Genomic DNA, 26,250 nt, shown 5'->3' on the forward strand with positions numbered 1-26,250 from the left:
TGGACAAGCGCTTACAGATAATGAATGAATGAATAATGGTTTCAGTGAATGAATTCAATGGAGCTATATGAAGCCAAAAAGAAATGCAGTTCCACTGCTCCACAGTCAGCTCCTCATGGTCTTTTTACCCCTTCTAGCCACCACTTGCTATTTGTCAAGGTGATTATATGACATGAAGACGTGTTCTGACAGAAGCTTTTTTAACTACTGTTGTTTCTTGGAAAGAATGCATGAACACTGCAATAACCAGAGCTCAAAGGCTCATCAGTAATATGATACGAATATAAATATATAGTGATGATATTATTCATTCATTTTCTGAAACCGCTCCAGCATGATCAATGTCATGGTGGTTCCAGGCCTACCTGCGATCACTGGGTGCAAGACAGAGTGCAGGGCATCACACACTCACACTTTCACACCAGTGGTCAGCTTCACGCATCCAATCCACCTACGAAAAGACACAGAACACACCAATCTCCGCACAGGCAGTGAAACAAGGCCAGTACTGAACCCTGGACCCAGAGATTCTGGAGCTCTTTGGCAGCAACACAACCTGCACTTATTAGAATAGTTTGAGAAATATGATCAATATAAATGCAATAAATATATGATTAAAATTAATGTTAATTAAAACTTTAGCTTATAATTACAGTCAGTGACCTGTGAAAGGGAGAATGGAGCCTCTGTCACTGCGCTGAAGCTAAGAATAGATGCATTAGAGCATTTAAGGGTTACAAACACAACCCTTCAGCTAATCCAATGGCTCTCCTGGCCAAGGTGGTGTGTTGAATTGGGAATCTACATTCATTGCTGCAATTTGGGCCATGCTACAGTCCGTTTGGTGTACTAATGGACTGTGGACGTTCTGGGGCTAGGCCTTCATACTGAGAACGTACAATGAATCTGTTCGTACTTGTCATGATGGGTTACTTCACAAAGTGGCCTGAGCCAACTCTACAGTACCTGCACTCGACATAAAATGCAGCACAAAATTTGATCTTTTATCCCATGCTTTCAGACTTCAGTTCACAAAACACTGAGTGGGTTGATTTATTTAAACAACACTTGATTGATTCCGAAGGAAACTGTAGATTATACAGTCGGTAGTCACCACAGATCACCATTTTTATGTGCTAATGCGCTCAAAAGGGATTTTTGTTTTCATAACATGTCCCCTTTTATGGTTTAGCACAAAAAGAAGGATGACTACACCGAAGAACAATGAAGAACCTAATGTCCACTATGTTGAGGGTCTGTGATGAAGAAACAAATGGGTCGTCAGTTGATCTGCCAGCACAATGATCCAAATCAAATACATTGTTTAACACAAAAATTGTTTACTGAGCACAAAGTCAAGCTTCAGTCATGGTCGTCTGAAGATGTGAATATTCTGAATATTCTCAGAATTATTCCAAGATTTTTCTCAGAATTATTCAGAGAATATTCTCAGAATTCTGACTTTATTCTCAGAATCTTATTATTTTTTAGTTTTCAATGCCGTGGCCCTAAACTCTTTCGTATGATTCTGCAGGGGAACAATCTCTCAAATTCCCTGCTCTATTCTCCAGTGCAGGTTTATTGGAAGAAAGTGCTTTTATAACATAATTAATCAAGGGGCGTCAAAGATTGCGGCAACCAGTTTTGTAAAAAAACAAACAAACGGAGGGATCTCAGCATACATTTTATTGTGATTAAGCTAATTCACCAACAAATGGATTTCTTGTGGTCTGTGCTCTATTGGTGACTGGATCAAATTATGACTTTAGGTCAAAGTGTACATTGTCAACACCAAGTAAACCAGAATGGAAAGGTTAATATTCATTTTAATGTCATATTGCAAATGATATCATGCTCTTGAAATACAGAACACCGTTCCTTTTGTATAACTTGTACATTCAAAACACAGGGTCTGAAACAGCTTGTGAAAATGGTACATTAGAAGCAGAAGAAATAAAATCATGAAAATGCACCTATACTTCACAATGCCGAGCAGTTAGTGAGCAGGCCTAGCTGTCTCTATTAGTCTGCGTATTTTACTAAGACACAATTGATATCTTCATGAACCTTTTCAAAGCATGATATCTATTATAAAGTTTTCTCTCCTTGGCTATAACCACTTGGTGATGTGCTGCATTAGGGTGGTCATCCTAAACTCAGGGAGATTTCAATTACTGTATTGATGTGTTTTTTTTTTCATGGAATAGTTTCAAAAGCGTCTTTACATCATTTCAGTACTTTGAGGACTGCATGCAGGTTGAATCTAAAATGGGGGCAATTCTGCTGAGTGTGTTTACAACAAAGCAGCTGCAATATGATGCATACAATACCCTACATACGTTTGTAAAGCCAAGCGTTTCTCAGATTTATGCAGCAGCCCCATTGGATTGGAAAGGATACTAAATGACAAATCAGAGAGCACCATCAAAATCATTCGGTAAGGCACTATATCAGTGAGCTTTTCTATGACCTACTGACTGCAGAAGAGCGTATACTCTTATAACTGTGTGCAACACTAAGCACTGTAATACTTGTATGTAGGGCTACGGAATACATCGTTGTATAATCCTAGCAATGGTGGTATCGCAGAAGGCTACAATTACTGCAAAATGCAGCACTGTGCAGTGTGAGAATCATCATTAATAATGGGAGGTTAAACCACTCATAGCTCCTGTTATTATATAAAGCTAATTGTTGAAGAAATTAATGGTAAGTGGTGTAGCATAGTGAGTTGAGTAACACCGCTGTGTTTCACACACCATACTAGGATTCAATTCCCAGTGTGGGCAGGAACACCGTGCTGTGCCAATAATTGTCTTTGGGCTAAATTCTGCATCACCCTACGTCTGTTAAATGTTGTAAATATTATTTGGGGAGAGCAGGGCACAACCTGTTGTATGGCGACACTTTATGTGGTTAAACAAGAAAGTCATGCTTAGATTCAACTTCATGCTTTCCCACAGCATCATCGTCATCTGTGAATTTTCACACTGATCAGACACAATTTTTACGCAATAAAAGTACGCTATGTGTTCAAAGGTTTGTAGACACTTCTATTGAGTTATTCATGCATTCTTAAGCCAATTCTCCATAGAAAAGCTTTAAAAGGGATGAGCAGCTGCACATGTGCCTAAGGTCACCATTCCCAATGCAAAGCATAGACTCGAGTGGTGTAAAGCCCCCCAGAGTCAGGCTGTGGAGCAATGGACCTGTGTTTTCTGGAGAGCTGGAGCTCCATCCAAAATATTTGGGATGAGTCGGAATGGCTTTAGTGATCTAAAATGTATCATTCAACATCAGTACTAACACTAATTGTGGCTGAATGCAATCAAATCAAAGTGGTTCCAACATCTAATGCAAAGCCTTCATAATTTACTAAAAGCTGTTTCTGCAAACTGCCAATCAATACCCTTCATTTCAAAAGACATATCAGGTGAACATGTATCCACAGAATGTTTGGCCATATAGTGTAATGCATTGACAAATTGTGTGTATTGGTCACATCTAGCAAAGTATTTACTGTGTAAGTTAACTACACCGACAAATACCTCTCAAAATCAGTTCTTTATGTACAGGGTGAGTCAAAAGTCAGAGGACACCCTTTTATTTCAGAAACAAAAGGGAAAATGACATATCTGAATACCCCAGCAAGCAATGAGTGATGGGGCCAACCTTTTAGGCTATGTCCGTAACATGGCTGCCATCTTGAAATCTGCCATATTGGATCAAGGGCAAGTTTTTCCAATGGTAATGTGGTCATGTAGCATATCAAAGAAGACCAGACTTTGACTGACGCAATATCTCATGTGGTTCAAAAGTTTTCAACCCAGAAATTTCAAATCTTTTGTTGTTCGTTACAGGCTCAACCAGACTCTAAATGGATGTGAACACTGTTTCCTGTAGCATTGTCAGGTAGCGCTGAGCATTTACAGTCTGGTCTTCTTTGATATGCTACATGAACACCTTCCCATTGGAAAAACCTGCCCTTTATCCAATATGGAGGCTTTCAAGATGGCGGCCATGTTACGGACATAGCCTAAAAGATAGGCCCCCTCACCCAAAACTTGCTGGGGTATTTGGATATGTCATGTTCCCTTTCACTTCTGAAATAAAGGGGTGTCATGCGACTTTTGTCTTACCATGTAGATCTCATAAATCACAGATTCATTGATAATATGCCATAGATGTTGTTTATATAATGAATTTTTCTGTGTAAAAATTTAATGATTTTTCTTTTGGTCAAAAATCATTTTCTACCCCTTTTTATTTTCATTTATCATATTTATTATGGTGCATATGTTTTATCTATGTTGATGAGAAAGTTTGTCTGGTTAAACAACATTAAAATTTAAAACCTGCCCCAATTTACTAGATGTTTCTAACTAAATCTCAGTCTTGAAATATTCGGCTCACAACATTCGGCTGAATGTTTCACACAGATGACGTCCTTGCTTAAATACTTTTTATTATATGGCCACCAAAGTGTTGGCCTGAACTCTACCTTCACTCAATGTATTACAGCTACAAATTGTAGCATTGCGATTGCAGTATATTTTGATCTATATCATGCAACCCTACTTGAATATGCTGTACCCTTACCTTAGAGTCATCATTGCAGGTGAAAATTTGAAAAGATTAAGAATAGCACCAAAGAGAGATAACTATACATTCTAACACTTCAAGTTTGCACATAGTCCATACAAAGGATGTGAAAGAGGGTTGACTGTATGTTTACAGTCTCATGGAATCAACGTTTAAATCCTGGAATGATAAAATTAAAACAGCTTCCATGCAAGTTTCAACCAAGTCTTGTGTAACACCCACAGTAACCTCCCATCATATGCTGGCGTTAAAGTCACTCTAGCTTGAACAACACTGATGCTGCTTTGAGTTACATTGCATACTATGCAAAATCTACTAAAAAAAAACATAAAGAAAAAAATCACAAATACACACACACACACACACACACATGCACGCCCACACACACACACACAAACACACAAAATATATCGGTAGCTTGTTTAAGGGGTTAAAACACTGACTCTTCAGGGTCCTCTTGGACCTCGGCTCTTGGCGTAGGGATTGGTGTTTTAATTTTGTGTTACCGGTGGGGGCTCCACCTCCTGGGTATCAAGGTACTGGCTGCAGTTGGGGTCCCCTCTCACGAGTGGGGAGGTGGGTATGGATCGGCCTGTGTGAGGGTTCACACACCAGCACTCACCCCGGTGTCCATTCACTGACATCTTGCACTAAAATATGGAAAACAATACACAATGAAACCGTTGAGTATTCACTGAGTATTCATGTGTCACATAAGGCAGCAATAAACTAGCAATATCTGCAATTTTTCATATCAATAGCTATAAATAATCATAAGTATTACACATTTTATAACGCAGTCACAATTGACCAACACAATGTCGTCTTAAGTTTGTGATATTAACCCAATAACACAGCAAGTATGTTACACCAATCAGAAGCAATCAGAAACCCATGAGTTGTGACATACAACAATCCTATTAGGCTGAAACATTAATTCATTATAAAGTAAGGGCAATGTTAGTCTGAAAAATCACTTCAAAATCAATTAGATATCAGCCCCAACTGAGTATAACAGAGGTTTATATTTTATCTGTTATCTTTTATGTGGGGCATTTTTACATTTTGGCTGTAGGGTTATGCCTGAAACTTCTCCAATTGCAATTCCCATCAGTACTAGGTTTGGAAATCATTTTTGTATATTTATATGTCTGATATATGCTAAGAAATTGCACTCTTATACCTGTAATACTGATTTGTTGCTGCATCACACAGCACCAAACATATAACACGTCTATAAAAATACCATCTCTGTGCAGTGTTGGACCTTGTCAGGTTGGTTTCTTTTATATGAGATCAAATAAACCTCCCTGTAAGTATAAAGGAATCCGATGTTGTCTTAAAGAGAAAATTACCTGTTTGGGGTTGTACTGCCCCTTCTTGTCACAGTTAGGTATGTGCAGTGAGTACAGGTCCTCTAGTGGGCCACGGTTATCTCTGAAGGGCATTTTGGAGATCTTCTCCAGCACCTGGTCCAGCTCCTGCTGACACTGACTCTAACACATAAAAAGAAAAGCTTTTAAATGGGATGGCTTAGCATTTTATTCTCAGTCAGTTAAACAAACTGATTCTTTTTTCTAGCAGTGGGAGGATGGCAGGAGCATTTAGATTACAGTAGCGTGAAACTGAGGCCTACAGGGATGACCAGCTAGTTCCCCTTATAAGGATGCGAGTTATTTTGAGAGACTGTACTGGCCTTCCAACATTGTCAAGAACCTCAGTGACTTGAAGGAGGGAGATGATCAAGGGTCATTATCCCACTATAAGACCTATTTTCCTCTAAACATATGACCACAGAGTTGCAGACTATGTACACATATTAATATTATTTGGCTTATCATTTTCTGCTTTCTATATTTGTGGTTCTAATCCAACTGATATGTGACCCAACACAATGCCAAAAATTATAGTCTCACTCTGATTCAGTGCACCAGAAAATAACAGGCAACCAAAAACTTAGCACTAATCTTTAGAATATCCCACCACAAAGCTCCCAAAACAAGCCTCTACCACATTAGAGACAGAAAAAAATCCTGTGGTGAAGAGTGAACAGTAGATGCATGTCAGTGTCTCATTTTAAGCAAATCTCTTTATTACGGAGCACAGCTAAAACACCAGCTTGGCAGCTTGGTGTGTGGTGTGTATATGTGTGATTCTGAGGCTTGGATTTGGCTTTTATTTCTGATGTTTAATGATGTAAAGCATTGGAGATTGTCTAGTATTATTTTAACAAAGGTCTCCAGCAATTATTGAAAGGAAAAATACATGTTTAAAAGATTTATAAAAAAAAGTAGTGTGTAGCTATTTTGCCATATTTTACATAACCAAGTAAAAACATTCATGAATCTGAATCATGAAAAAAGTAAAACAGTAAGCACTTTTTTTGTTATACAGATTCCAACAAAAATAATATTGTGTTCTTGCAATTAAAAGAATTACACTGGATTTCTGTTGTGTTCTATTGTCTGTGTGCTCTGAGTGTGCCCCCTGCAGGTCAAGCAGATTATAAAAAGAGAGGAAACTTCATGGTGGTGTGGTTCAAATGGAAGCTCAGACCTTTGACTACCTTTGCCTTCATATAATTAATTAATTTTTCTATTTAAGAGGCTGGCACACTGCATGTGTTTTTAAATTATGATATAATTGGGGGCTTAATGTTACACATTAGTTACACTCCAACAATTTGCACAATTTTTTATATATATATAATTTTTTTGTTTTGTTTTGTCATGCTGGACAAAAGCATTGTGGCCTATTGTTTGGGGAGCAGATTGAGACCACAGACCATTGTCTGGTGAACAATGAGGAAGGCTGCCATAAAGGAACTTGAAGCAAGGTATGTAAAATGATTTTTTTAACTCGTAAAAGAGTTCCAAGTACGAGCAATAATTTAAGGACTGGGATTGTATTGTAGCTCTATAGGATTATTGGAAAAAAAAAGGTACTGTGTAGCTGCTTCATCGTATTTTAAAAACATTGGTTCAACTTCTAAACAATCCTTCATCTAAACTGAAGTACCAGGATTAGCTGAATGTTGAAGGGAAAATAAGTTTTTGCTGTGTCACGGAGCTGTAGCTAACAAAAAGGAACCTGGGGGCAAAATAAATATATAATGCGTAATGCCAGAAGGAGGAATTGAAGAAAAATATTGTCAGGTATGAAATCATTTGCTGAATTCAAATGCTTTTCAAGATTAATTGACTGATGTTTAATTAAACTGAAACAAAATTGCCACCTTCTTTATAACAGTGGTTGCATGAAGCAGGTCCAGACAGTTGCAATCAGTTGTCTTCTGACCTGCAAACTAATGTTGTTGTATCCCATGAGTTTGTGTCTGAAGTGTCTAGTGGTCAATTATCATAAAGATCACAAACATCCATGTGTTTTACTACCTCTGGCTGTATATGAGCTGAGGCAGAAAGAGTAGCCATTGTGGCTAAAGTTGAAAAGCAGAAGGAAACCTATAGACGGCAACAAGACGTCCGGGATTTTGTTTTTCTAGAGCGTTTCGTTCAAACTAGTCCCGCCCTCCCCTGCTCCGATTGGTTCGCTTGAGTGAGAAGGGGGCGTGGTGAAGTAGCCTAAAATCTTCTGATTGGAAGGTCTGACTGTAGAGCTACCGTTATTGGTCGATAACATTCTCTGTAAACATTTAATTGGTCAGTCTGCACGTCAGTAGTCCTTGTTTACGTCAGGCAAAGCTCATGTACCTACCCTCATCTCGAGCAGCTATGCCGAAACCTAAATGTAAGTTCTCGGATGAATTAAAAAAGAAACTCCCATGTTTTGTGTAGAAAATAAAGGTGTAAAGGACCTAAAAGCACACCTAGGTTCGGCTAAGCATACAACGCCTGCCCCCCCAGACGTGTGCTCTTTTTCACCATCTTAGATCTGGTCACCCTACGACAAAAAGAATTAAGAAAGAAATGTGACATATTATAGCTACAAACTGAACTAGTGGCAACAGCAGTTGAAATATGTAAAGCCAATGAATATCAAAATAATTATACAGAAGGCAAGAATATGTAGTATGAGGCTACTTTTTACTCATATATTATGTTTATGGTCCTCGGGCACCACACTCTGCTCCTAAGTTATTTCTTGTCTAAGTCAAAGTCAAACACCAGTGTAGCATCAGCCAGTTTGAAATGTTCTAAGCCTAGTTCAAAGTCTAAGTCAACAAGAAGTTGGTCAAAATGTTACAGCTATTTCGGTAAGAGCAAATATCAAGCAATGATCATGATGTGGGACCCAGAGAAGCTTAAAATATATCATTCCTGTGTTCCACATTCGTTTATAATTAAATTACACACAACCATTTTTTTGTATCAGGTACTAAGATATAGTATTTCACATAATAAAACCCTTTTGAGCAAATGTGGCCACTAGAGGTCACTAGAGTATTATGAAGGAGCTTAAACAACACTTTCAATAATATGAAAAAAAACAAAAAAAACATTTGTCTAATATTTTGAAGGTCCTCCTCTTGCTGCTAGAACAGCCCTGATCTATCAAGGCATGGACTCCACAAGACCTGTGAAGGTGGAACCAGTATATTAGTGGCAGATCTTTAAAGTCCTGTAAGTTGCAAGATGGGGCCTCCATGGGTCTGAATTGGTTTTGCAGCACATCACGTAGCTGCTTGACCAGATCAATACCTAGAACTGTACTTGGTTTTACTTGGTCTGTAACAGTGTTTAGGTAAGTGGTATGTGTTAAATTAAGATCTGCATGAATGCCAGGACCCAAATTTAGCCAGGCGAACATTACCCAGAGCATCACACAGCCTCCACCAGCTCACCTCCTTCCCATAGTACACCGTGGTGCCATCTCCTCCCCGTGTAAGTAAAGCACATGAACACAGCTATAATGTAAAAGAAAATGTTATTTCTCAGACCAGGCCATCTTTTTGGGTCTATGGTCCAGTTCTGATGCGCATGTTTCCAGTGTAGGATCTTTGACAGTTTGCAGCATGGGGCATTCTGACTAGTCTGCAGCTACACAGACTCAAAGTATCAAGCTGTGACGTTCCCCATGACCCTGCGCATGTTCACAAAGTGTGCTTCCTTGGACCAGTTTGCTAAGTTCTAACCCCTGCACGCCCCATAGGACCTGTCATTTCCTGAAATGCTGTCCCGATCTAGCCGTTATAATGTGACCCAGGGCTGGTCGATATTGACAAAATTTATATCACAATATATTTCTTAATTTTTGTCGATATGATATAATTCCAATGTCGATATGAACAATATAATAGCCACAAAAAAACTGTCAAGAACAAATAAGAAACATATCAAGGCCAAATATAAGCATTTTGGCTTTTTCAATGTAATATTTTTTAACTAAATTTAAAATTGAGTGCAATGAACTGAAGTAACCCCCTGTAATTTGTCAGTCAGTGTAAATAATATATAATGAGATATTAAAAATGTGTTTAAGAATCATATCATTGTTATTGAAACCTTTAAAATTGCAATTATATATTGATATTGAATTATTGTCCAGGCCTAATTCGATGCTTTTTAGAGCTGCTCAGATCTTTACTTTGCTTCCAACACATCAAGTTAGAAAACTGTCTGCTCACTTGCTGCTTAATACAGTGTAAAGTAGACTTTTTCTATGTACACTAAAGGCCTTTTTCTCTCAAATATTGTTAGTGAGCACTTCTCCTTTGCCAACATAATCCATCTACCTCACTGGTGTGGCATATCAAGATGTTGATTAGACAGCATGATTATTGCACAAGTGTGCCTTAAGATTTTATCACACAGATGAAGCCATACAATTGGCATGCTGACTGTAGAAATGTTCATTTCTCTACCATAAGCCGTCTCCAAAGGCGAGTTAGAGAATTTGGCAGTACATCCAACCGGCCTCACAACCGCAGACTATGTGTAACCACAGCAGCCCAGGCCAGTCCTCCAGCATCTTCACCTCCAAGATCGTCTGAGACTAGCCACCCGGACAGCTGCTGCAACAATCAGTTTGCATAACCAAAGAATTTCTGCACAGACTGTCAGAAACCGTCTCAGGGAAGCTCATCTGCATGATCGTCATCCTCTATGGGGTCTCCACCTGACTGCAGTTCGTAGTTGTAACCGACTTGCTCACATTCGATGGCGTATGGAACATTGGAGAGGTGTTCTCTTCATCGATGAATCCCAGTTGTCACTGTAGAGGGCAGATGGCAGACTGCATGTATGGCATTGTGTGGGTGAGCGGTTTCCTGATGTCAGCGTTGTGAGTCGAGTGGCCCATGGTTGGCGGTGGTGTGACATTTTGAATGCACAGAGATACCTGAGATGAGATCCTGAGGCCCATTGTTGTGCCATTCATCCACAACCATCACCTCATGTTGCAGAAATGATCATACACGGCCCCATGTTGCAAGGCTCTGTACACGATTCCTGGAAGCTGAAAACATCCCAGTTCTTTCATGGCCAGTATACTCACCGGACATGTCACCCACTGAGCATGTTTGGAATGCTCTGGATCGGCGTATATGACAGAGGGTTCCAGTTCCTGACAATATCCAGCAACTTCACAGAGCCATGTGGACCAACATTCCACAGGCCACAATCAACAACCTGATCAATGTGAAGGAGATTGGCCCTGTGTGAAGCAAACGGTGGTCACACAACATACTGACTTATTTTCTGAACCCCCGGACCCCCCAGTACAATAAAAATAAACTGCACATTTTAGAGTGCCCTTTTATTGTGGCAAGCCTAAGGCACACCAGTGCAATAAGCATGCTCTCTAATCAGCATCTTGATATGCCACCTGAAACTACGGATACTGGCAGCCTGTGCTAGCCTTTCTCTTGCGGTTTTGCTATCAGTGTGTGAAGAGTGAGAGAAAAGGGTTGCATTGATCCAACACAATGGGCAGCACTTTGAACACATTTTATAAGTGGTCAGAAACTTGTAAATAACTAATGAAAGAATAAAGTTACCCAAAAATTCCCAATAAGTTTGTGTCACATGACCCTCTTCCCATTGAAAAAACAAAAGTTGGATCCAAAATGGCCGACTTCAAAATGGCCACCATGGTCACCACCCATCTTAAAAAGTTTTCCCCCTCCCATATAATAATGTGCCACAAACAGGAAGTTAATATCACCAACCATTCCCATTTTATTAAGGTGTATCCATATAAATGACCCACCCTGTATGTGTATGAATATATATATATAATATTTTATATACAGGACTGTGCAAAAGCTTTAGGCACCAGAGATTATGAGATTTAAAGCTATTCATCTGAGCAGTAAGAGTTTATTGGCCCAAAATTAGAATAAAACCAAATATATATGATCAGTATAAAGGGGCTTTCACAATAAAAGTGTTTGAGACATTTCACGTTTTTAGATAGTTATTATATTTATAACAAAACACCATTAGACCAAATGTTTGGTAAATGTTCAGCAGAGACAACTCCTGTACTCTGAGTACTGTGGTAGATTATATTTTGGAGGCTTCCTTGCCCCAAGGTGAAACTGACTCATTTTAGTTTTGTGTACTTAATCAGAACATGGGAAAATGACGTTCAAGTGGGGCTTGTACCGTAAGTGCATAAAATAAACTTTTTGCTTGTATTTGGATGCCAAGCACCTCATTGTCTTGGCATGCAGCTCAATAAAATTGGCCTAAGTTTTAAATGCACCTCTTTTGGTTTTGTTTTTCCCACTCAATGGCATCATATATTTAGGACCAGTCTCACACCATCTCTTTTATGTCAGTGATATTTAATGGTTTTTGACCATTGACATCCAATAAGGAATTAGTAGGAATTAATTTGCTCTTCTAATCGTCTGTGCCCAAAAGTGATGTTTAGGTCTCCATGTTTGGCAGAAAAGGAAATTGCCACAACTGCTGCCAGCCCTGGATCTCAGCTTCTCAACACAATCTCCCACACTAAATTCATGAACTGTGTTTTGGACATGCTCACTGATCCTCATTTGTCACCACTTACCGGCTTGGCACGTGGCACTTTAGGCTCGTCCCCTTTGTACCTCATCTTGGTCTTCATCTGCAGGCGGTGATGAATGACTGCGCTCTCCTTAGGTCCGATCCACTGGCTGTCCTTTGTGGGTTTTCTTATCGGAGGCACCTCAGTCTGACCCACTTCCACTGGCTCCAGCACCTCGCCTGCTCAGAAAGCCCATAGGAGCAATTTTAGAGGCCAGAAAGTGACTCAAGAGATGACGACTCTCAGCAGAAAGCAAACAAAGGCCTAACAAATGAAACACTTTTGTCGCAAAACCCCTCTTTGCGAGCCGTCCAAGAAGACCTTGTCAGAAACTTGGCCTTGGTTTAAGGCTTCCATTAAACAGACGCACGCGGGCGGCTCTGTCCGTGTCAGTGTCTGTTTAATGGAAGATGTAGGCCAAGATTCTGACAACTCTAAGGGTTCTCCTCTGTTTCTGTGCGGCAAAATCTCACAAACAAACAGAGTGGCCGGCTGTAGCTGGTGACCTGTCATGAACGTCATGGAGGAAAAATCAGTACTGGCCACAACAGACACAAAGGTGGCGGGCATGAGGTTACTTCAGTGTTACACAAGACCAGAGCTTGAGCGAGAGAGAGAAAAAAAGAGGGCTAGGGGTGAAATTTTGCTCCATGGAGAGAGAGAGAAAGAGAATCCAATCTAGCACGCGCATACCACTGCGGCAAAAACACTTTCCTCCCATTCTCCTGTGAGATGGAGGGCTAGCCATGTGCTGAGAGATTTACCGGCAGCAAAAACATGCAGGGGAAGGATGCTGGGTCAGATAGAGCCTCATGGGCTTTGTTTTAAAGGGAAGCAGGTACAAGTGAAAGAGCTATTATTGTAAAGGCCAAACAGTACTTTGGCTACACGTTTTGTGCTCATTCACCTACATCAATGTATCCCGACCAAAACAATGTGTTTGTTATGGGGGTTTGGGGGGGGGGGGTGTACAGAGAATTTAGGGAATTGTGTGTCTCCTGTGTAACCTGAGAACCGTCTGATTTATTCACACTCTGGAAGTTGGCGTCTTCTGCATCCATTTTTTGGCCTGCATTACACAGAGAGAGGATGTGGCCTTTAATCATTTATGAATCTGCGGCTGCTCGTAGATGGGATTTGAGACTATCTCTCCCAGTAGAATATCCCTGTCCTTCTGCTTGCCTTTCTTTTTCATCCGCTTTTTCCAAGCTTCATTGTTTTTCAAACTGCTCCTTTGACTTCGAAAATTAATTTTGGGGCATATCGCAGTCTTCTGCCAATTTGTTCATGTAGCAGTCACTATATAGTTGCACGATTCAATAGTCATTAGGTAACAGTCTTGTTATTCATTATTGTAGGAAGAGAAGTTAAATAATGCATGTCTGCTGTGCTTCAATCTTTCTAGCATTATTTGCTACAACTGCAGCAAGCAAGATTTTACAAGACAGAGCATTGCAGCACAGCTATTATTGCAAAGAGGCTGCGAGAAAAAAGAGGGAGGCAGCGAAACCCTATATAGTGTCAACCCTAGCTGACAGGACAGGGCATTCTCAAAACCAACTAGTTAATATTACGTAGCCATACAGCTGCTGGAGCCCTTATATCTGGAACAAATTATGAAAGGCTGTAAATTCAATGTTTTCTGTTCTCCATCCTAAAGCCTAATAAACATACATGTAAATATACAGTACCAGTCAAATGTTTGGACACGCCCACTCAGGAAGGGTTTCCTTTGATTTGGGCCATTTTCCACATAGTGTGAAAGTACAGTACCAGTCAAAAGTTTGGACATCTTCTCATTCAATGCTTTTTCTTTGTTTTTATATTATTTTCTACCTTGTAAATGAATATGGAAGACATTTAAACTATGAAGGAACATGTGGAATTATGTACTAAACAAATAGTGTTAAACAAACCAGAATATGTTTTACACTTTAGATTCTTCAAAGTAGTCACCTTTTGTTTTGGTGACAGCTTTACACACTCCTGGCGTTCTCTCAATCAGCTTCTTGAAGTCGTCCCCTGCAATGGTTTTCGGTGACCATCTGTGGCCTCGTCAAGAGTTAACTTGTAGAACTGCCCGCCTTCCCAATGCATTTGAGACCATAGCTTGGGTTGTGTAGAGGTAGGGGCTGGTAGACAGCTCTATGCAGTGAATAGCCCCAATTCCACCAATGACTAATGAGATGTGTCCAAACTTTTGACTGGTACTGTACATTGAATGATTACTGCATTAGGAACACCTACCTTGTATTTACACTCATTGCCCGTATTATCAGTACCACTGACCGTACAGGAGCACTTTGCAGTTCTACAACCACAGACTGTAGTCCACCTGTTTCTCTGCATACTTTCTTATCCCCATTTCACCATGTTCTTCAAAGGTCAGTACACCCAAAGAACACACAGAAAATTACTAGTGTTAAATCAGCACTTTTAAAGTAAATTTTTAACACACACATTAAATGTAACACTTTCATTGTTGATTTAACACAAGGGCAAATTTGCTATGCAGGTATGATTTGGGTGGTGGTGTGTTAGTGTGAGTTGTGCTGGTACAAGTGGATCAGACACAGCAGTGCTGCTGGAGTTAAAGACTGTTTAAACACTGGGTCTACTCACTGTCCACTCTGTTAGACACACCTACCTCGTTGGTTCACCTTGTAGATGTAAAGTCAGAGACAGTAGCTCATCTGTTGCTGCAGAGTTTGTGTTGTCGTCCTCTATCCTGGTTATTTTTGGTTGGTGAAATATTCTCAGTCGCCCTGCAATGGACTGGAGCCCCTTCAGGATGTGTCCCCACATTGTACTCAGTGATTTCGGGTAGGCTCTGGATCCACTGCATACCTTTATTGGATAAGTGGCTACAAGCAATGAACGAATATGAACTATTCTTAGTCTAGAAATGACACTGAAGAGTTTAAAAACTCCAGCAGCACTGCTGTGTCTGATCCACTCAGACCAGCACAACACTGAGTAGTGCTGAGAATAATCCAATGTGGGGATCCTGACCATTAAAGGTTAGGGTGAAATGGGGATAAGAAAGTATGCAGAGAAACAGGTGGACTACAGTGCTCCTGTATGGTCAGTGGAGCTGATAAAATGGACAATGAGTGTAGATACAAGGTAGGTGTTCTGAATGCAGTGATCATTCAGTGAATATCTCCAGTAATATCAGATAGTTTGATAAGATTAAAGTGCAGATAAATGAGAAAATCCCACTCATTATAATGATTATCTACCTGAACAAGCACTCATTGTGGACACAGATGTTAATTTGCATATAGCACGAACAGCTTATATAATTTTAATGCAAAAACGCATGCCACATATGTGCCTAAAATAATCACCCTCAGTGCAAAGCTTAACCTACATCAGAGGTCTTCAAATCCAAACTTTGGATCCAGGTTCCAGGCCGGGATTTTGAAATGTCTGGCTGGTGTGACGGCATAGCGGCAAAGGCAAATGCACCTGACAGGCCAGGTGCAGTGTCATACCAGCCAACCATTGGAAATACCAGCCTGGAACCTGGATCCAAGCTGTGGATTTGAAGACCTCTGGTCAACAGGGTTATAGAGCTCTCGATTGTGAAGCATTCGAGACCAGACAAACTAGTAACCTTTGGAGTGGATTTGTGATCCAAAAGGGGTCATCCAACATCAGAACATCACCCAACAAACACTTTTATGTCAGAGTTCAAATCAGAGCTTAAATCCTATTGATTAATAAAATGCCCTCCATGATACTGCCCTTTAAACGGTAGACTAGAAGGCCTCTGACATATTCCACATGTCTGAGACGGCTTGGACTTCATACCAGAAAGAGGAAAAGGGGAAATTGGTTTCTTTTTTTCTTGCCAAAACATGCATTGTTTAAACAACACAGCCTCCAGTGGTAGCAGAGTGCCTCTTCATTGTGTTCCCACAATTTCAGAACAATGTTCCAATCAGAACTCGCAAACAGTGCATGGTAGGCTTTGAATAATGAGTGCTTTTACACAGGAAAATGTGTAATACCTTAACCACTGTTTCCCTGATGAGCCTAGCTTACACAGCCTTTGAAATATAGCCCTGAAACAATGCACGTAACGCATTTACATTTTTTTCTCAGGCACTTCACCATAAGCTGGTCTAGAAAAATGATCACAGGCTTAGTAACGTGCTGTAGGTAACTATGAGCTGAAAAAAAAAAAGAAAAAAGCTGCTCTTCATTTCCCTGCGCTTTTCTGAATGCTTGAGCCCTCAGAGATTTCTTTTGGTCTAGCCTCCTTAAAGAGGCGTCTGGGTGGGGTGTTCTCTTTGAAGCCAGCATCCCAGCAGGTCCTACAGATGTCAAATGAAATCAGGTGTGCCTGAGAGACGGGCCGCGGAGCTTTGTGTTTTGCCTCTATTACATAATCTCTTTTCCACTCCAGGGGTGAAGCATTCCTGCCTCCCCAGGGAGAAACCTGAGACAGAAGGTGTCTGCACAAAAGAGGGAGAACAGCGAAAGGGGGCAATGGGGCACCAGGTTTACACACCACAGCCCAGTCGATTGAAGCACTGTTGAACGCCTTAGTGTCTGGTTGACTTTGCAGCACCAGAATACTTAACATACTGTTCGTTTTTAGTATGAAATATTATTAGTGATTTTTTTTTCGTTTTTGCTTTTTTTTTTGGCGTCCTGCTTGGTTGTGTAATCTGTTGTGGTTGTTTTTTTTCCCCTCCATTGCTTACCTTCTTAACCACAGAAACATGGTTTAGTGATGTACACAGAAACCACATCATATTGTTGTAATTATCACAATGCACCCTGTGTATTCCAGCCTCTTAGAACAAGTTTCTGATCTAGGACCAGTCTTTCATGTACAAATGACGAGGGGGAGTGTAATCCTAGGCCATTGCTCTTTTGCTTAGATTAAGTCTTACAGGCCTTGGACAGTTGTTGGACACTGTTATTGTGCCATAATGCGCTTTAGCCAAACTTCGGTCACATATCAGTTACAGATGATTTTCGGATATTAGCAACACTGTGTATATCCATCCAAAATAAAATAAAAAAGTCTCACTGGCTATGTCTAATTAGATATGTCTCAGGTATGTTTAAGCCAACCTTTCACTCATCTTCTGACATGTAATTTAGGCAGTCAACTTAAGACCATTGCTGCATAAAACATTACAAAAACCTCAGAGCTTAAAAAAAATGTTACCTGTTTGAGAACCACAGGTGGTCTATCTTTCATTACGTCAGTTCTTCCATTACTTCTGCATCCACTGAGGGGGAAAAAAAAGGCCTGAATAATGCCCTCATGAATTCTCACTCTGCTGTGCTAGGAAAGACTTGGAGCCACGGACTCTAACATGGGGCCATGCCCACAACCTTAATCACAACCAGCTTATCTGGCGCCATTCTGTGCAGCCTCCTCTCTGGAACCCTGGCATAACCAGCAATGGCTTAATAGAGGACACAGTGAACAAAAGTTTCCTCTCTCTCTTGCTCTCTGACTGAAATTAAAGATATAATCCCCCGTCCTGTTGGCTGCAAGCAAGACGGCAGCAGAACCAAGCCTGAAATTTATTTTATTGACTCAGCACTGATTGAGTATTCAGGCAAAGATGATGTCTGTGCTTCATTCAGAAGAGAACGCTAAAGATATTGTCTTTGGCAGAAGTGCGTGTGTTGCAGAGGACTAGCCTTCTGGGCTTGTTCTTACATGAAGGTTATGACATGAAATTTCTTTCTATGGGAATTAGGAACTTTGGCAGGGCTGGGGAACAAAAGCAAATCTCTGACACCTTGGACTCCATATAACACTGTTGGAATACTGGACCAGACAGTTTCTAGAGACAAGCAGTTGATCATGTGTTAATGTTTATAAGGAGTGTCTGCTCTGAATAAATGCCAGCAATGTTGTAGAGTTACGTACAGTTGCATGTGAATGTATCCAACAGTTTTGCTACAGCCAAATAGATAAGAGAGGGTCTGGAGTTAAATATAATGAATTCTTAAAGAGAAGAATATTAATATTTTATATTGTTTTTGTCATATTTGCCATCAATAAAATCTTTAAGCAAAGAAAGCCAAAACCAACTGCTAACAAGTGCAAATAGTGTCTGGAAAAAACTACCTGAACACTGCAAAGATAAACCCTTGTATCAATGTTAGCAACAGCCATCAGAAACATCTGAAGTACGCTAGGCAACATCTAAATCAGACAGAGGCATATAATGTTTTAAATATGATTGGCTGTGGATTTAAAATTAAAATGACCAAATCACCAAAACCACCACTGAAGGAGGAAAAGAAGCACTATATTTTATGAAAAGGGCACTGCACCAACTATAAAGAATGAGATAGATCTATTATTCTATGGTGTATGAAAGCAAGGGATCAGGTTAATGAAAGTTTCTACTAAACTTAAAGGTACTGTTTCATGGTCTTTGCAGAATCTGAAGCTGAATTGCTTGCTTGTTTAATAGGACACTAGTCCAAAACATACCTCTAAATCTACCACAGAAAATTAAGAAAATCCATAGGTAGATATGAAATGGTGTACATGCAAGACAATGTGCATATTCTGCACATTCTGTAAAGCAACACTGATTAAAAATGACAAATAAATGTTTTATGCGGTGTGTATCTGCTGAAGCTAAAGTACTTGTATGAAAGGATATCCTATTATTACTTTTAATTAAGTGACCTTACATTAACATTTGGAGTTGAAAATACAGTAAAAAGGTTTTTGTTATTGATGGCTTTAGTTATTTGCACTTCACAAATTACAGAATGACACTGAGGGATGGGTAGTATAGGAAGTGGAAATGTTAATTTATTTCTGTGTGCTTTTTATTGAAACATACCTGACCAAAATAAGGAATGTAACCATGGGCAGATCTGTTTTAAACATGTTGGCTTGTATTTTAGAACAGTGCCATGGTATTCTCATGAGTTCTGAAATCCCCTCTCAGGATGCATCTGGATTTTTAGGGGTGAACTGTTTGTATTTTTTCCACACTAGCTGGCCAATGCAGAATGCAGAAATGCAGATACTTAACATATCTGCTAAGATTCTTACTGCAGCCCTAACTGTAGCACCTCTCTTCAAATTGTCATTATTATGGAGAGATTGAATCACTCAAATTACAAATACGTACTCAAATGAGGCTTCCAAACCAAAAGATAAACTTAGTAAACTACCCAGTCTGGTTTCTTTTTGTCTCTGGCTAAAATGGCAAAAATACTGTCTCTGAGATTTTTGTGTTAATATATTATTTTGTTTCCTGACTGATGTTACACAAGGGCTAGCTTAGTTTTATTGTATCAGCTAACAGAACAGTTGCTAAGCTAGTAGTTAGAATTGCTGGACACCTAAATGATTACCAATGGTTGTATTATACATCTGAGTACTGAAAATATGAAAACACAATGAAAATATGAGTATTGTCCAGCTGAGATGGAAAGAAAAAATGCTGTGCTACAGAATGCACCAAAACACAACAGTTAGCATATTAGTTGCTAGTTTTAGGTAGAGAGAAATTTCTTCATACATTTAGACCAAGGGAGCCTTGAAATACATGCCACATAATACCTCAGTCTGGCTTCTTGCCTCTTGCTAAAAGAGTAAATACCTCTGAAATGTATTTTGTGTAGAATGTGATTTTGTGAACACAAAGTGCTAGCTTAATTGTAGGCTTATTTATTAGTATACAGAACAGTGGCTAGACTAGTACAACTGTTGAAACTTTCCCAATGGCTGCATATGTGTGTACTGAAAACATGAAACACTAAATATGTGAATTCTGTCTAACTAAGATGGGAAGACAAAGTACTGTACTGGAACAAAAGCAAAACATAACAGTTAGCATACTAAATAGTAGTTTTAAGTACAGAGAAATATGTTACATTTTGACCAAGATACCCTTGAAATACATGCCACAAATAAACTACTGTCATATTTTTGAAGCCTTCCAGTTGCTTAATATGTTTTTTTTTTCAGAGCAGACAAGGGACTTGTTCAAGTCACCATAAATGAATGTGCTTAAGTAAGTATGGCAGCACAAGAAGCAAGTGCCTGACTTCACTTTCTAGCTTGCTGATGATACAGGCTTGGTAGTGCTAGGTGCACTCTAGAGTTTAACGAAACAATAGATGCTATGTTAAGATTAGTGTCCAGGTTTTTAGAAAGCGTGATGAAGGCCTGCATCAAACGCTTTTATTCCCTGGAGGAACATGCCCATCCTCACGTCTCCAGCCTGGCCCTAAAAAAACCTTGATTAGGGATCGCTCAAGAAAAAAAGGGGGTAAAAAAAGACCACCTCCACAAATTCTGTTGAGCTCTTAAGACCCCTGATGCTCTACACTCTCCCCCTCCTCTCCACCCCCAACCTCACTCAGCTCAATAACATTTCTGACATTGTTTGTGTTATCTCCAAGCTGCTGCAGGGAGCTCGAGAGTTTATTCTGGAGCCCGACACGGTAAGATGTTTGGCATCCAAGTTGCGAGCTGCCCTGGGGGGATGGCAGCCGTACCCACTCTTGCAGAAAGCAGGGGGATTATTTGGGTCTATTTTGGTCTGACGGGTACCCTTTTCATTCAGCCCTGTACGTATAGCTCATAAGCAGGCCATTTATTTTCAAGCCAGGTGGCGAGGGGCTTTGTGAGGCCTCTCTTTTGGAACTGGAGCAAAAGAGGACAGCATCACAGTTAGTATCCCTCTAGGTGAAGATGAGGCCCATTTACGAGAACCTGTATCAGCAAAAAAAAAAAAAAAAACAAGGATACAAGACACTAGGAATATTTCCTTTTAAAAAATTGTGACCACAAAAGTAATTATGTATAACACAAAAATAAATTTGGCATTGCTGTTGCTGGTTAATAATTTACTTACTTACCTAGCTAGCTATCAAACATGTGAAGTACTGGTTCTGTAAAACTATAAAGGTAACTTATAAAATCTTTACATGATATGGGTAATCTTCATACACACATATCTCTATGGGAACCAAACATGATATATCTATTGCAGAGAACATAGAACCATATTCATGTTTATTAGAATCACATGTCTGTACAAAAAGACTTTTAGCTAACTAGCATGTCTATTTTTTTAGCTATTTTTCATCTTAAAGTTAAAACAATACACTGATTCAAAGGGAATAATATTTCATAGCATACGTATGGACATGTTATAAAACCCAACTGTACCAACTGTTCAGTGTAATAACTTTCCAAATCTACAATTTAATTATATAAGGTTTACATACAGCATATGAGTGGGGAAATCAAGTGATTTTGTTTTATTCTAGCCAGATTAAAAATGTGATATTGGAGTTGGAGGCAAGATTGGAAAGGTTAATATATTGTTTCTGCTCAGAGCAAACCCACTGATCGTTTTGTTCCATTTTTCTGGCCCTGCTGCATGATGAGGGTTGTCTTTGCGCAATCAGGCTTTGGCTTCTTTGATAATCAAGGCAGTATGACAAGGTCGTTTTAGCAACTAGTACTGTACAAAATTTGCTTAACACCTTGACTATGTGAAATAAACCCTGATTATATAAAGACTTTTAAAAAAAAAAGGCTAAGTGGAGCAAATTACTTTGGAGCAATGTTTTTTTTTATCCTTGTTTTGTTTTAATTAGCTCTACATTTTGGTCTGAATATAGGAGTTTGATGTTTCTGTAAAGAACTCCCCAAACCCAGAACAGTCCAAGAGCACACTTTAAAATGTTCTTTGAAGCAAGGAATAACAAATTGTAATAAGTTTAAAGAACACTGTGTAAGGTAAAGGTTCTACACCATATTTACTCTTGAACCATGCATCCATGCCAAGAACTGTTAAGGAGCATTTATTTTTAAGAGTGTACTGTACATGGAGATCCAGCTGATCTCACAATTGCCTCTAGATTTATTTCATGGGTGGCTGTTAAAATTATGAGCTTACTTTTAAGGGCAAACAAGGTACAGAGAGCAAATGCAGGGGAAACAAGCCTGAGCTCAAGCCTAAGGCACTTTAAAAGTTAATGGGTCAAAAATGTATCAACATTTTGACAAATGTGTGTCAGTGTTATTACAAGGGCACGGTTGCAATGCAAGCGGTCCAGTCTGTCATTCTCAGGAAGCGTGGATTTTCCTGGCTCTGTCTCTCTAACATGCCCTCCACTCGACAGGAGCTGAAGAGCAATGTGCTAGGGATCCCACCAAACAAATTCAGGCCCATCCTTTGACACAGGCTGTGAAAAATTTACAGCCAGACAGGGTCAGAGAGCAGAGTCCACTTTGCTAATCATGAGAGCTTTGAAATAATCTTCCCTGTTTTCCTCTAGAAAGACAGCATTTCTGAGGGCCCTCAAAAAGCCTTAGAAAAGTCAGCGCCTGAGAGATTTTAAAGTCATACCGCAGCAGGCCAGACTGAAGCATGCATACGTTTCTGGCACGTCTACAAACACAAGCGCTGCCTTTAAGGTGTCGAGACTGCCTCAGCTGCTGAACGTGCCTTGCATAAAAACAGCTGGGACATGTAGGTCAAATCAATGCTCTGCTTATCAACCTCCTCCTAACTGAAGCTTGCACTGTTGACATGGTCAGTCTTTCCCAAGTGCAGAACTGAGGCTTTAGGTTTCGAATGCGCAATACAGAAAAACTATCAGCAAAAGTCTTCATATAAAGACTTTGTTCTATTTCATGAGGAGAATTAACCTTGGCCTAATATGTGGTATCATTTTGTAGGCAGTTGTAGGGGTGATCTCAGCATACCAGCACACACCTCTAATGTGTACTGTGGCCAACTAGAAAATACAAGAAAGCTCCAGTATCAACTGATGCTAATATTTCATTCTTTCAAACAGGTAGAAGTTATTGATAGTATGCTAATCACATTAAAAAATCTCATTTTATTTTGGACATATTTGCCATTATTATATTATAAAAGCAGGTGGGATTGTGTGCTGTTATGGTATTACAATATGACCTTACAAAACTTTATGACAGATTATTATATATAAAAATACAATAGGGCTGGGCAGTATTCCAAAAATATATGAGATGTATCAAAATATTTCAACACATTGCACTTGTAATGCCTCGTGTAAGCTGAACACTTCCAACAAAAACTCACGTGGTACTATGCTAAATTCAGTTAAACAAACCTAATATACATCTAATTTTTTAATGTCGGTGCAGTTTCAGTGTTCAGTCTCGCTGTACAAATGACATCCATGTGTCAAACTTATTTCTTGAGGAACGGCTTCATAAAAATACTCTAAAATTACTTTATAAAAGCTTGAAACTAATTAACTGCATTCAATTGATTCATTTCCTGTAAACTTACTTTTTGTAAAGCTACTTATTGCTCATGGTGTTTACAGAATGAATTACGACAGTTATAAAATATTGTGATGTTGGCCAACTCTACTATAAATCTAGCCCTTGATATCATACACCTTTGTGCTCTATTTTATCAAAGTGACATGACTTGTAATACACTATTATCATATGTAACTCTTGGTTGGGATACAACAGGACATAATACCATGTTAACAGTGTGTAACATGTTATTACATGACATATGATATATATTATTACACTGGAATAAGGTATCATGACACACAATATGCTGTTCTATTATGTCCCTATAACAAGATAACATAATGCCACCGTGCATTAAAGGAACAGAGTGTAATTAATTTTACAGCATTGTTCTGAAATCAAGGGGGTGGGGGATATATTTCCTACCCTCCTCCAAAGTTACATAGTGCATTTTCTACAGTGCTGAGCCTGGAATAGTAACAGCAGAGGCTCTGATCTCCCTATTACAGCTCAGTGAATCATCATAGTAGTTTTGAAGCTGTAACTTTAAGATAAAAATACTACCTATGGTTTCTTTACATGGTTTTTAATAGAAGTAATAGGTTATTACCTTATGACACATTGTGTTAGTTTTGCATAGCAATACATTACTATGAAATGACATGACACAGTGCATCTTAATGTCATATAACCCATGTTCATTGACACCAAAGGTGGGCACTTTACAACCTAAAGTTTGTAGACACTTGCTCACCGTAATATACTAACGATATCCCCTCGTTTGCTGCAGTAACAGGTTCAACCTTCCTCTGCAGGCCCAGAGATGGGATTTTGCATCATTGCTGTGAGGGTTAAATGGTACATTTAGCCACAATGTAGCAAAATTAAAATGGATGAATAGTTTTGGATCACAAAATCCACTCCAGCTCATTCCAAAGGTACAGAAAGTTGCTGCATCCCTCCAAAGAACACCATTCTACTGCTCCACAGCAGTGCCTTGGGGATTTTATCCCTTTAATTAACGGTTGGCATTGAGCATTTTGACCTTAATCTCATGTGCACTTGCTTCTGAGTCACTAGTTTCAGGCTTTCTTCTGAAGATCAAACAAGCCGTGCATGCACAACTTAATGTGTCCACAATGAATTAATTCATAATGAGGGACATATGCACTGATCTGCCAAAACATTATAATGACCTCTTTGTTTCTACAATCCCAGTCAATTTCATAAAGTCTACTTACCATATAGGTGTGCTTTGTAGTTCTACAGTTACAGACTGGAGTCCATCTGTTACTCTGCCTACTTTGTTAGCCCCCTTTCACCCTGTCCTTCAATGGTGGATAATTCTCAGTGCTGCTTTGTGTTAGTGTGTGTTGAGTCCCCTCACTGGTCACTCTGAGACACACCTACCTTGTTGGTCCACCTTAGTTATCAAGTAAGTGACAGTATAGCTCATCTGTTGCTGCAGATTTGTTTGGCTATGCTGTAGTTCTTCAGCAGTGGTCACAGGACTTTGCCCATGGGAAGCTGATTGCTTCATTTTGTGTTTGTGTACTATTCTCAGTCTATCAGTGACACTGAGGAGTTTAGAAACTCCAGGAGCACTGCTGTGTCTGATCCACCCATGCCACCACCACGTCAGTGTCACTGCAGCGCTGAAAATAGTCAATCACCCAAATCCTACCTGCTCTGTGGTAGTCAGCTAGAGTCAAAGGGGACTGCCAGTAGCAACAGATGGACTACAGTATGTAATTGTAGAACTACAAATTGGAGCTGATACAGGGGGCTGTTTTAATGATTTGGCTGATCGGTGTATAGCTTAGCATTTCATTAAAGCACATAGACATTGTCCCATGACTGGACATCTATATAAGACACAGGCTACTTTCCTCATTCTCCACACACACAGCACGCTGTCCCCCCACCGGCGCTTACCGCTCAGCTCGGCGCTCCCCGTGGGCTCCGCGTCCACTTTGCGCGCGCACCGGCCGCGTCCCTGCACGAGTTGCTCGAGCGGCAGCTCGGAGTCGGGGCGCGGGTAGCAGCGCAGTCCGCTGGAGCAGCGCGGCGTGTACACCCCGCACGCCTCGCCCTGCTGCCGCGCACACACCGCGCAGCAGCCGCAGCCCGGCTCGCGCACCATCTCCGCGCAGGGCTGCGCGAGCACGGGGCACGCCGCCTGGCGCTCAGCGCTGCAGCTCGGGCAGCGGAACGCCGGCTCGGCGCGAGCGGCCGCCGCGAACAGCAGCGCTAACGGCAGCAAGGCGCAGCAGCTCGCGCGCGACATCATCCTCGAGACGGAGACGATAGAAGCACTGAGAGAGAGAGAGGGAGAATGAGAGAGAGAAGTGGAGTCCTCACAGGTACACGCGGAGGAATGGGAACGCGCACGC

At 40.2% G+C, this 26,250-nt stretch overlaps 1 protein-coding gene across 1 annotated transcript; it reads right to left on the reverse strand.

The window, feature by feature from the left end:
• Window positions 1-3,701: 3,701 nt before the first annotated feature.
• Window positions 3,702-26,250, reverse strand: igfbp2a (insulin-like growth factor binding protein 2a). Its single transcript, XM_066663539.1, has 4 exons — window positions 25,793-26,250; window positions 12,577-12,752; window positions 5,958-6,098; window positions 3,702-5,252 (listed from the first exon to the last, which is right to left on the reverse strand). Exons 1-4 carry the CDS (start codon window positions 26,145-26,147, stop codon window positions 5,094-5,096), a joined length of 831 nt encoding a protein of 276 aa, XP_066519636.1. The 5' UTR covers window positions 26,148-26,250; the 3' UTR covers window positions 3,702-5,093.

This window comes from Hoplias malabaricus, chromosome 3, assembly GCF_029633855.1.
Source record: "Hoplias malabaricus isolate fHopMal1 chromosome 3, fHopMal1.hap1, whole genome shotgun sequence".
Classification (NCBI taxonomy): domain Eukaryota; kingdom Metazoa; phylum Chordata; class Actinopteri; order Characiformes; family Erythrinidae; genus Hoplias; species Hoplias malabaricus.

What these genes read in the sequence shown, in the direction of transcription:
- igfbp2a (XM_066663539.1), bottom strand. Translation starts at nt 26,147, where the DNA reads ATGATGTCGCGCGCGAGCTGCTGCGCCTTGCTGCCGTTAGCGCTGCTG. An exon ending in GGGGAGCGCCGAGCTGAGCG is followed by an intron (nt 12,753 to 25,792) that starts GTAAGCGCCGGT and finishes CTTTCTGAGCAG; the next exon opens with GCGAGGTGCTGGAGCCAGTG. An exon ending in AAGTGCCACGTGCCAAGCCG is followed by an intron (nt 6,099 to 12,576) that starts GTAAGTGGTGAC and finishes TTTATGTGTTAG; the next exon opens with AGTCAGTGTCAGCAGGAGCT.